We start from the raw sequence: 12,534 nt of genomic DNA on the forward strand, positions 1-12,534 counted from the left end.
GCCATCCAACGGCGTGGTGGGAGCAGGGAAGGGAAACCATCTCCTTGCTCCAGGCTGGAGAGGAGGGCCAGGAGGAGCCTCCCCAAGAAGACAACCTGGACCTGAAAACTGCAGCAAGGCAGACTCTGCCAGACAAGCTGCTGGAGAACAGGACTTCAGGGCAGGCTTAGTGCACAAGCTTAAAGCAAGCCATCATGCTCGCCTTCGGCCAGCCATCCCCTGGGTGCAGCAGGGCACCCAGCACCGTCCCTACCCTCTACCCAAGTGTTCATCAAATCGATGAGCTCCACAGCTCACCGGCTACACCCACAAGGCGTGCCAGGCTCTGGGCACAGGGCTATGGTGACTTCCAGCACAAAACAAGCAGCAGCCATTTTAGCTTTGTACTAAGCCCTAACTACCATGTTTAAAAGTCCAATTTAAATGCAGGCTTGGGCAGTTTAGCCACGTGGCAGCCGTTTGCCCTTCCTGCAGAGCAGCAAGCAGCTTCATGTGTCCATGTGCTGCTGAACACCACCCAAAACAAGAAGCCTTCCTTGCATCAGAAGGACCACAAAGGCTCTTCTGGAGCCCCCATGTCACTTATCTAGTTTGGTGAGGGATCGTGGTCCCATCACCCTTGTCCAGCTGCCATGCATCTAACCCAGGCAGCCCTGCTGCCTGCTTGCCAGCCGTTCCCGACCCTCCACACCCAGCAGGAGGGTTGGGAAGTGGTGTCACACTGTCCAGGTCTTGTACTGAAACACCAATGCAGTTACAAGAGCCTAAAAGGCACTTTCCAGCTGTTTTGGTCCAGCGCCACAGGATAGACGCCTGCATCTTCTCATGCAGCAGCTCAGATTGACGGAAGGAAGCCCGGGCTCTGCTCCAGCAGCCACGCTTCCACCTCCCCTTCCTGATCCAGGCTCACACCAGCAATCGCAGCATCGGCAGGGTCAGCTAGGCCACAGGAAGGCTCCGGAGCCTCTGAAACACGCTTCTGGTCTGCTTCCAATGACGGTTTTTGCAGAAGCTGGAAGCAGGGACCCCGACCTGCATGGGGAGCCCCACTCCAGCCCTGTGCAGCCAAGCTCTCCCAGGAGGCAGTTTCCGTCCCAGCACAGACACGGTCCCCATTTCCTAGCGAAGGCAACCAGGAAGCTGGCAATTACCCTGGAAGTATTTTGGATTGCCAACAGCACGTTTTAGGAGCAGGGAGGGTGCATGTGTCAGTTTGTGGCCATAGGAACGTGCCCAGCATCCATCTATTGAGCATTCAGACCTCGTCATCTCCTTGGATGGCATCTTCATGGAAGACGTCCCTCTGCAGACACCGGGCCGTGAGCTCCTCCACCCCTGCTGACTGAGGTCCTCCTTTCACCGCTGCTGCAGTGCTATCCCTCTGCAGACGGCTGCGCAGGGAGGGCAGGAGAAGGGGGCGTGAGAGCTGGATGCCTGGCGCCGGGCCATGCTCCATCACTCGCTCGCCAGGGGAGACTGGGGGAAGCAGGGAGGGGAACGAACAAAAACACAAGCGAAGAGTGACTTCATCTTAAAAGGCAGCTGCAACTTCCTCCGTCTGCAGGCTTTCCAGCTTTTCAAAGCAACGCAATGGTTTCCTGCGGTCCTGTCTTGACACCCAGTGGGCATTCAACATGCAGGCAGCTGCCTGCTCCCTGGTGTGAGTTACAGCTGCAACTGGCTACGGGTGCCAGCTCTCACCTTCCTCCGGCTCCAGGGCGAAGTCAGACAGCCTGAGCAATAGATGGAGCACCAGACAGATGTCCAGGGCTCCTGTCGCCCACGTACAGCCCCCAACCCCGTGCCAGTCCCCCAAAACAGGTGCCACGGCAAAAATGTTTCAGGTCCCGACGCTGGGCCAGCAGAGGTCACACAGGGTGGGGAAATAGGCTTCGGGGCAGGTAAACCCTAGGACAAAGCCTGGAGTCTCCTGTTTAGAAAGGCTTAGGAGGGCTCAAGCACAAGTCCCGCTGCAAAACCAGGTCTCTTAGAGACACGGAGGGTCTCGCCTGCTGTCCCAGATGGTTTTCCCCAGTGCTTGGGGAGCTGGCAGACTGCTTCAGCTTGGGCAGCCAGTCTGGCTCTCAGTGACACTGTGACCAGGTCACTGCAGCTCTCCCTGCTTCTGTCCCTCTTTGATATTCACTCTCTCTCTCCCCCAGGTGCAAGCTCTTCAGGACAGAGACACAGTTATCACTTGTCCTCCTGGGCTTAGCACCTCTCCTTTTCCTTCCCCTTCCCAATTTCAGCCCTGTGCACACCCACTTCTGCACCTGGTAAACTTCAAGGGCTGAGCAGGGCCAGGAAACAGCAATCACAGGAAAGCCAGAGAAAACCATTTAAGTCAAAAACCAAAATCTAGATGGAAATGAAAAGATCTGTACTTTCAAGAGAGGAAAAAATGAAAGGTATCATTAAGATGAAAGAGTTGCTGGGCTTTGCAGGAGTGCAAAAAAGGAACGGAGAGTACAGACCATCAACCTGAAAAGCTGACACCTGCATTGCTCTGGGATGCGTTATGATGGGCATCACCTGTCAGTCTTGCTAGTAGGATGCAGCTAGGGTAACGCATCCTATTTTGGGGATCACAACAACAAATAAATATCTGCATCAGCACAATAAAAGTGTTGGAAATCATGACCTCTGACGAAAGGAACTACAGGCAGCAGGAGGAAAGGAAAGATGCGTTATAAGAGCAAATAGATTTGTCCCCAGATTCACCGACAGCTGGATGGGAAGATATTTACAGGAGAGATGATTTACACGAGATATTGGGAGAGATCATACCGGGCATGGAGCTGCTCTTTGCAGGCCTGGGGCTGACTAATGCCACCCAAGGGTGGCAGGAGGACAGGCTGGCAGCAGATGCTACCGAGACCCCTTGCCTCTCCAGCAGCTGGAGCTGGACGGTGTGGCCCCAGGTGCTGCCCCACAGCACCGTGCGGTGGTGCGCTGCCAGGACTGCAGCACGGAGGACTGTTGTACCCAGAAGCAGGGTCAGCGCTCTCCAAGCTCTTCTGCCAGCCCCAGACAGCTCACCTACCACCTTCTCATGAGGTGTCTGCACCTCTGGCAGACCAGCACACCTCTGTTCCTCTACCACTATTCCCCTGCAAAGGCAGGAGGGAACCAAATACCTCCTATTTTGGCCAAGCTAGAAGAGCCATAACCAAGACAACCATCCACCTTCTCCCCACCTTCACCCTATCTTTTAGCTGAAGTGCCCAACCATGGGAGCTTGAAGACAGGCGAGGTGCACAATCCCAAGTGCACAGACATTTGCTGCCTCACCAGACCTCCCTGGGGGGCTTTGCAAGGTCTCCTGGGTGGGGGACAAATATCTCAGTTTACCATAAAGTCAAGACATTTTGGTGCAAATGCATCAGAGAAAAGCAGTCTGCTCCTAGAGCATCCCCAGTCATCCACCCCACTGTGACCAGGGAGACCCCAAACTGCTTTCCAGCCCTGACCACCCTTCCCTGCAGCTTTGTCAGCATCTGTCAGCTGTCGTCTGTACCCCTCGAGGCCCTCCCTTGTTCTCAAGCTGCTCTGAAGCAACAAACAGACCCTACCTGGTTACTGTGAAGACACTGCTGTTGCTGAAGTTGGAGTCACCGGATGCATCCAGAGAGCCTGGGGGGGGCCAATAAAAAGGAGACACGGTTAGTGGAATGGCAGGGAAGGTGGACAGCAGGACTGGGAGGCTGGAGAACTGCATGACCTTCTGCAAAGACATTACCAGCCATCGTCTGAGCGTCTGGGGACCCTGAGGATCCCTTCTGCCTGCAGTGAGCATTTAGACTCCTTGTCAAGCTCTTCTCCACTACCAGAGGTACCGGATGGAGCTGGTACAGGACGGCACTTATGCAGCAAAATGCAGGCTGCACAGCTTCAGACCTCTGCCCCAAACTGGGTCTCCTTATCTGTAATAGTGACCCAGATACAACCTTATGATGGTTTCAACCATTCTCAAAGACGGAGCTCAGAACTGCAGAGCTGCCTTCCATTGTCCGGATTTCAACGCCTAGAGATACCACACAAGCATAGGAAAGGCTGAATCCAACCCAGGACATCTCCACCTGGCCAGGTCTCCTGCGGTGTGACTCCATGTGGAAACCAAGCTACCCAAACAGCTTTCCAGCCTAAGCCCCCTGCTAAAACTGGGTCTTACAAGCATGGCAACAAAGCACGATGGGATGAACTTGAATCCTCATGCCCCCTTGTGCCAACTGCCTCTACTCACACACGCAGCGGCACCACCACATCAGCACAACCAGGGAACAGAGCTGAGAGTTTGCAATGCAAAAGCATCACAGGTCGATCTGATCCTGCCTGCTTCAAGGTGCAATCCTACCCCAAAGGGGTAGAGATTAAAGCAATTAAACTTTCTGTTGATGTTTTAAAACTCTTCTCCAATAGATTTTAATAAAAGGAGGTACTCTTGGGACAAATAAGGAACAAAAAAGAAAACTTTCTGCTGCTGTTCTATGGCACTAAATTTTTCCACCCCACCCCAAAAACCTGCTGCATTGACCGGGAATCGAACCTGGGCCTCCCGCGTGGCAGGCGAGAATTCTACCACTGAACCACCAATGCTGCCCTGTTTCTGCTTTTGTGCCCCGGCTGCCTGCTCCTACTGGCCCCGCACACTGCCCCCTGCCTGCTGCCCGCACAGCCCCCTGCCTCCTTGCCTTCGACCCGGCCGCTGTTGTACAAGAAAACCCTTCAGCCTTTTAATTCCCACCTTCCTGCTCCCTCTCACGGCAGGATTTTCCAAAAGCCGCTTGCGGGCATGTTACAGAACAGCACTGGGCTGAACGTACAGTCCCAGAAGAATACAACAGATTACCCGCACGATTCAAATGTTACACCTATTTCACACGCCTGGACAACAAAAATGCGCCAGAAGTAGCATTCGGTTATCCCAGGACAACAGCATCAAAGGGATGCTGGAAAGCTGAAGCTGCTGCTGTTTTCAGGCATCAGTCTACCAGGACCCTCTCCATTTAGTTTCTTCTCACTTGAACGCTCTTCCAGGTCTCCCGTCCCACTTGCAAACTTCTGCCTTTTCTGTTCCAGAAATTTTAGGACTGGGACAACACCCACATGATGGTCTCTAGAGCACCATGAATTTAGAAAGGACCCAAAATTGTTTTACTTTCTGTTTGTTACCCTTCCCCAACACAGACAGCCTCCACGCATGTGTTGATGCTCTCCCAGGACTAATACAGCTCTCTGAGCTCTCCTTTGGGTGATGGCAGCTCCTCCCAAACCAGCCACTGCAGGACAGGTGGGCTATTCTCTTCCCATGTTATGTAGCGAGACACTAAACATTTAACTATAAACGATCTTTTTCAGGTCAGCTTAATCACTAAGTCAAAGTGAAGCACGGTGAGGGGATGGGGATGCTCACCAGGGAATGCAGCACTGCAGCACTGCTTGGGCTCCAGGCCAGATCAACGACCCTGCTACGCAGACAGCACCAAACGTGTCTGTCTCAGCAGAGGATCATCTGTGGAACAGGACTCCAAGGCTCAAAGAAAGCACAGAGGTCCCATGTGCCCTGAGCTGCCCCAGGACACCAAACCAATTCAAGAACTTCTCTTGAGGACCTTCCCTTGACCTTCCCCGAGCCACCTCTCATGGCTCAGACCAACGGGGACTCACCGCTGGATGCTGCCTCTGGCTTGGAGAGAGACTCCTCTGAGGTGGGCTCTGCAGATAGGGTCATCGACTGCTTGGCCTCATCCATTTCATCATCCTCTGGGATGACCAGCTTCATCAGGCTCTGGTTGCACACATTTGCCACCTCCTTGATGTCTGAGTGGAGGCAGTGTAAGGAACACGCAGTCCCACATGTGGCTAGGTGCCACATCTGGCCAGCCACGCAGAAGCCACTGCAGCCCCACCAGGGCTGCCCCAGCCCAGCTACTGCAACCCCCCTCACATCCAAAGGGCTGGTGCGGGTTTTAGCACTTGACAGGAGGACTTCTCCTGGCCCTCTCCAGCTGTGCAGCTGGCCCTGTGCCCCAGGGGCAGGAAACAGGCGATTCCCTGTGGGTTGCTGCAGCAGGAATCGGAGCAGCTCCAAGTTACAAGGATACTCTTCTTGCGATCATCATAGGAGAGACACGGCAGGACAGCAGTCAGGATCCCTGAGGAGTAAGGCAGCATCACCCGGCCAGCTAGCTGGATGAACTCCCTCATCCAACACATGGCTGTCAGCTGGATCAGGTCATCTGGAAGACATGGGACAAGCAAAGGTGAGGGAAAGGACAACACTGGCAGCTGAGCAAACTCCACAGACCAAGGACCACCTGCAAGAAGAGAGCTGCCTCTGCTCCATCCAGAGTCACTAGTCCAGAGAGACCCTAGTCTGGGACAGTTTAGTCCCAGAAGAGCTAGGTAAGACCTGAATCTGCAGTGAGGCTGAGATTAAACACAATCGTTAGGTTTCAGAGTTAACCGAGTTCAATCCGTAATCCAGGTTTCCCCATTTACAAGTATTCTGTCAAGCTTCCCAACACACAAGGATATGTCCTCTGTCACACCTATAGCAGTTGTGTGTCTGGGTCAAGCGTTGCTCCTAGAGTTGGGGTTTTGTTAACCTCCCCAAATTCTGAAAAAGGGAGCACTGCTGGGGCAGTCAGCCGAAGCAAGGCCAGATTTTAAGGTTAAACAATGTAAATTTATTGGGCATCAGTTTAATCAAGAGCAAGCAGTCTCGTTCTATTTCTATTCTTCTATCTCGCAAGAAACCCACTCCCTTCAGCAGCGTTTAAAGAGCAGTTTAAGCTCAATAAGCACAGCTCAGGGACAAGATCCTTCTCAGGAAACAGATCCAACTGCAGCTGTAACCCTCTGCCACTGCCTACACAGCAGACCTGCAGGAGCTACAGTGCAGCACTAACACAAAGCACCAGGCACATCACGTTTAACTGTCCTGCCTATGCACCTAGTGCCACCAAAGGTTAAGACAAGCCCCTAAAAAGATCCTTCTAGATGTGCTGGATATCCACAGCCAGATATTTTACTTCCAGGCACCTCAGCTTCGGAGGATGCCAGACCTGAATTTGAGGCTGGGGGATGAGCAGTACAAGAGCGGTAGTGCCAACCATGAGCAAGCTGCCTGTTCCCCCCATTCAGCAGGATTTGCATGCACAATGACAAAGAAAAGGCAAGTGGGCGAGCTGGTGAACAGCCCACTGGAAAGCTCCTGGCCTGAAACTATGGTCGGTACTGCAAACCTGGAGGCGGATGCTACCGCTTGGTCCTGTGCACTCACCAGCCGCCTGGCAGTGAATCACCAGGATATTGGCCATTTCTGCAAACTTGACGCTGGAGGGATTCTTCTTGATCTCCTTGAGGAACTCCCCGAGAGCCACCTCACACCTGCAGAGAGGCAGAGCAGCTGGTTAGCGCTCAGTTGCCCTGGACCAAGAAGTTATGGAGACCAGCCTCCTACATGCATACATAAAAAGGATGCTGGTGGCACAACAGGCGTGCCTCTGCACAGGGGCAGGGCCAGGAAGGACAAGGCTGACAAGCTCGCCCTGCCCTAAGGCAGAGACAGCACAGAGCTGCGAGGATGGAGGCGATGATGACTGTCTGGAGCTCCCTGCACCTTCCGACAACTGCCCTAATAGCCACAAAGGCTCTGTTGAGATGGAGGTGTGCCTGGGGTGGGGAGCACAGAGGGGAGCAGGGGGGCAGATGATACCCAAAGTTTTCAGCGCTTGTTCCTCAACACATGGACATTGGGAAACAAAGAAGCAGGGAGGACCCAGGAGAGCTTGGCAGCAGGATAGACCTAGGCCAGTCTCACCTCTGACTTATGCCCTACAAAACAGGTCCAGTTATTCTCCCCCAGCACAAGAAGCCAAGATTCTCTGACCTCCCTGAGAACACCCAGCCACTACTGTGCTTCAAAATGCCCTTGTCTTGAGACCAGCAATGGATCTCAGGAGCAAGCTCGCAATGCTTGCTTCTCGTCTCCACCCAGGAGATGCTGGGTTGGTGCTCTACCTTGCTGAGAGGCTCGCATGCTGCAAAGCTTGTTCACAGAGCTCATAGCCCATCCTAGAAGCACACATGAGCCTCTGCAGCTCTGATATTGGGTGCAAGGGCTGAGAAGGCAACAGCTCAACCAAGTCAAAACAGTTTGTCCCCCAGCACAGACCACGGTGTCCTCCACAGCCATTCCAGCCACATCAAGCTAGGGAAGAGAAGCCCTTACCAAGGACACTTTGATCCACCAACCATGACAGCTAGATTGCTGTCTCCCACCACGCATGCAGGGTTTTGCTGCAGTTATACGGAATTGTTGCAAACAAACGAAGAGGGTGATGGACAGACGGTGAGCAAGACACAGCCCTCGTGCCCGGCCAGCCTCCACACTCACATTTTCCGTATCTCCTTGCTGTTGTCTCCCAGGATCTGGAAGAGCCCGTCCAGGATTTCTGGTAGATAATCCAAGAGGTTGATGTCAGGCACAGACTCTAAGACCAGGATCTAGCTCAGGGGAAGAATAAGAAAGAAAAAGTGAGTTTTGGAGAAGCTAACATCACCAGCACAAATCTGGTGCAGTACTGAGGAATTCAGAGTTGCGCTGTGTGGGATGGGGGGGAAGGACAAGAGAACAGCACAGAGTTGCCCATCTCAGAAAGAAGCTAGGCTAGCACAGGAAGCAAGCAATCAGCCTGCAGCATTGCTACGTTTCCAATCACCGCTCTGTAAAATAGAGCAGGGATCAGGAATGACTGCCAAGATGCATGCAGACAGACCTGGGACAGCAAAAAGTACGGCTGAAAGAGTGCAGCAGCACACATCTCTCCCCAGACCCCAGCCAGGTACTGAGAGCTCCTGTCTGGCACAGAAAGGTGAAAGCAAGTAGACATCCCTTGCCTCCTGGAGAACAACGTCCCTCCATCACCGCTGTGTGATGGAAAGCAGTCTGGCACTGTCCTTTAGGAGACTATAACCTCTAGACTACAGCATATCTATTTATACAAGCAACGCTTTGACGGTATTTTCTAGCTGCATGTGCAATGTCCTGAACCAGGTTGGCAGAAATACAGTATGATGTCCCTGTGACTGCAACAGCAAGGTGACAGGGAGCTGGCATTTTAACTGACCAGGTGAAAAACTCTGCCAGCTTAAAAAAACCTGCCCAAGTAAATTCAGGTGCCTGAGTTCACACATCACCATGGATATCTGCTGTTTGCCCAGAGACAGGATGCTGACGGATCACAGTATTTTAGAGTTCAGACTGACAGGCACACGTGGCGCTGTGCACACCTACCCAGGATATGATGAACTGCCGGGCATACTGGTTGTTGGAGTAAATCCTCTCGCGCAGCAGTGGGATGAAGCCTACCAAGTCAAACTGGTTGCTCTCTGTCACGATGTCCTGCAGAGCCCAAGCAGAGGGTGTTAGGAGGGATGGCCACCACCCCGCACCCCCGCAGCCACCCCCATCCAGCCTTTTTTAAGGCACATGACACGAAAAAGATGACAAGCAGCTGATGCATGCGTCTGTGGGTCAGGAGACCTGGGGAGAAGGAATCACATGGTTTATTCAGGCAATGAGCTAGTAATCCCCCTTGGGCAGGGACTAATGCTGAGCGGGACCCAGAGAGGGAGGCTCCTGCCTGCTGTGTGCCAGCCCAGCTGAACAGGAGGAGGACGGGAGCTTCTCTGATTCATGCGTCAGTGGTATGTTGCACACATGAGCAAGCACCTTTGATGTAACCATGTGTATCAGGGGTAGGAGATTCCCCTGGCTTTAAAGCTCTTCCTACTCACTTGGTGAATTTTGCTGCATGGCTAAGTCTCTCACACCAGTACGGTGGAGCAGATCTCCCAGCAGGAAGGTTTGCAGCAGGTGATGCAGAGACCGCATTAACTGCTGCGATAACGAAGAGGAGTGAGGGCAAGACCTGGCAGGGAGCCACTCATCTCTGAATAGCAGAAAAGGAACTGGGAGGTCCGTGAGAGTAAAAGCCCGTTGGCAGGTAGAACAGGAAAGGGAACCGAACCACCCACCCCAAAGCAGTAGCAGAGCACCTCCATTTACATTGCTACTCACTTAGGGAAGGGAGAAAAAGCAGAGGAACAGCCCTTCTGCTGCCTGGGACAGGGCTGCAACCCTACTCAGACTAAAACATTGCTTCCCCAGACACCTGGCTCCCAACAGCTGAACACACACGTGGCACTGCGATAACCTACCAGCCCCTCACAACCCAGGTGCCTGAGACTGCCACCAGACCCTGAACCTAAAAGGCTACAATCAGTGAGAGAAATAAATGTTTTGACAGTAGTCATAGTACTGAGCTGGGACAGTTTTAGCAGCTGCACCTTCAGGGACTGACACATCCCCAGCCAGGACACGCCTGCAGCCTGCACCAAGGATTCTCAGGAGAGAAGATATACCTTGAGAAGCCGATCGAGGAGCTCTGAGCCGCTTTTGACGTTTGGGTCAGGATCAGCAGCCAGCTGTGAATGACAGAAACAAGAGCCATTGCAGCAGTGGGTCCCAGGTCGGCTCCCCACTCTGCAGTGGGGCTCCCAGGACTGTTGCTCTCCTTTGGCGTTTACAGGGACGAACACAGAGAAGTCCCTTTATCTCCAACTCCTCATTAGGCTCCAACAAATTCTCTTGAGAGACATCCTAAGGGAGATATCAAGCACCCATCACCTCCCCCAGCTACATGGGTTTTCATAGGCCAACAGCCATGCTCTTAAATGGTAGAGAAATACAAGTTTCCAGTGAAAAGCTGCAAAGACAGGCACACGTAGATGTGTTTTTGACACTACAGAACCCACAAAGCCGTAGAGCTGCAGAACCACCTTGCCTCCAGCAGTCCTGTCAACCTTATTTCCTAATACCACTCAACAAGGAACAGGAAAATATATCCTGGAGATGAGGACATAAAACAAGGTATCTTGCAGTGAACTTTAGCACCCACAACGTCAGTGGCCAGTGTGTTGCTGCAGAAACTGCTCATTCAGTCCTTCAGACCTGCCTGGGTCAAAGCAAACCAGTTTACCTGGAAAAAAACAACCTTGGACAACTTGGTTTGTTTGACCCAGAGAAGAAAAGGACTAGAGAACGAATCCTACTTCTCCAGTGTGGGAAAGAAAAACACATGGGGGTTGAGAGAAAGCTTCTTACCTTGCTGAGGCCATCAAAGAGCACGTTGAAGTGTGGGAGAACGGAGCCCCTGGCCACCTTGACAATGTTATAGAGGGCTTCGCAAGCGTAGTACCGCAGCCGACTATCGGCGTCATTGAAACACGTCAGCACCGGCTCAATTAGCTCCTTCAGGTAGAGTCCAGAGTCCTGGTGGACAGGAGGAGACTGGTTAGTTGAGGACCGTGCCACAGGGAGAGGGAAGAGATGGCGCTGCCCTGGAACATACTGCAAAAATTCAGGCCCATAATGGCTTAGTGCACCTATGCTGGATAGGATTTATTAATGAATTTTGAATTTTATTATTGAAATTATTGAATTATATTATTCAGGTACAGTGAGAGTCACCTGAGAAATTGTTTCAGGGAAGTCTATACCAGCAACTAAAGCGATTATTGCAGCTGTACTTGGCTGGTTTTGATTCCCACAGATGCACAAGACATTTGGGCAGTTATTCACCACCCACTCCGAGCGCCTTGCAAACCAAGAGGGACTGCCTCCCCCAGCACGCCGTTCATCTCTGCTGGAGACTGGTCCACAGATAAATCTGTCCCTGCCTCTCTGCCCCGCAGGCAGGAGACAAGGCAGGTCCCCAACAAAGCCAGTGGTCACCAGCCCTTGCAGCAGTCAGCTGGCAGCCAGGATTTATTCCACTCTGCTGGCTGGTTTTGGTGCAAACCCACCCATATTTCCAGGACCAGGGGGAACATCCCAGACAGCAACAGATCAAGCCCACCTGCACCTTCAGCTAAGCAAAGAAACCCTTGGTCTGTTGGGTTACTCTTTGTAATGTCAAGAGTTGGAGAGCACAGAGGAGCTGGTGATACACTCTTCACAAAAAGACAGACAACCGGCAGCCCCAAAGCACCTTCCTGCCCTATTGTCTCCAGAAATACCAACTCAACCGTGGTTCCAGCTACCAGAAGAGGAGCAGCTTCAGCCTGTGCAGCTGCTTACTGATAAGGAGATACAACAGCTTGCGGAGTTAAGGTAGACACATCTATCGGATGAAGTGACTATAGCACTGATTCCCAAGCAAAATTCATATTACATGCTGAAGTTTGTCCTCCTGCACTGCACAAGGGCCACACTAGGCTGACCCTAACTCTGCTCAGAAGCAAAATATAGTCATTAATGAGGTTGCTCCCCAGCCCAAAAGACTTCTGCTTGAAGGATTCACCAGCACAGCAGGAGTTTTAGACAAACCCAGAAGTGGAGGCAGAATATTAGCTTGTTTTGAAGTTAAAAATCCCCTACTTTGGGGAAACAGGCTGGCATTTCCTGAGCGTCTAGCAAAGGAGATGGTAAGAAAATCAACAATGTGCAGACTAGCAGATTAAAGA

General features: G+C 52.4%; 1 protein-coding gene and 1 non-coding gene across 2 annotated transcripts in view; both read right to left on the bottom strand.

Moving 5' to 3' along the window:
* The window catches only part of VAC14 (VAC14 component of PIKFYVE complex), a 65,150-nt gene that overhangs the window by 47,475 nt on the left and 5,141 nt on the right, over positions 1-12,534 (bottom strand). The window contains exons 3-10 of the mRNA XM_075040413.1: positions 11,174-11,341; positions 10,432-10,494; positions 9,302-9,409; positions 8,402-8,511; positions 7,286-7,392; positions 6,105-6,239; positions 5,668-5,820; positions 3,573-3,633 (exon numbers count right to left, since the gene is read on the bottom strand). Of these exons, the coding sequence (XP_074896514.1) occupies positions 3,573-3,633; positions 5,668-5,820; positions 6,105-6,239; positions 7,286-7,392; positions 8,402-8,511; positions 9,302-9,409; positions 10,432-10,494; positions 11,174-11,341 (905 nt within the window). The remainder of the gene's footprint in view (positions 1-3,572; positions 3,634-5,667; positions 5,821-6,104; positions 6,240-7,285; positions 7,393-8,401; positions 8,512-9,301; positions 9,410-10,431; positions 10,495-11,173; positions 11,342-12,534) is intronic.
* TRNAG-GCC (transfer RNA glycine (anticodon GCC)) lies at positions 4,526-4,596 on the bottom strand. Its single transcript has one exon. It is a non-coding gene; the product is annotated as a tRNA-Gly (tRNA).

Source organism: Buteo buteo, chromosome 11 (genome assembly GCF_964188355.1).
Source record: "Buteo buteo chromosome 11, bButBut1.hap1.1, whole genome shotgun sequence".
NCBI lineage: Eukaryota > Metazoa > Chordata > Aves > Accipitriformes > Accipitridae > Buteo > Buteo buteo.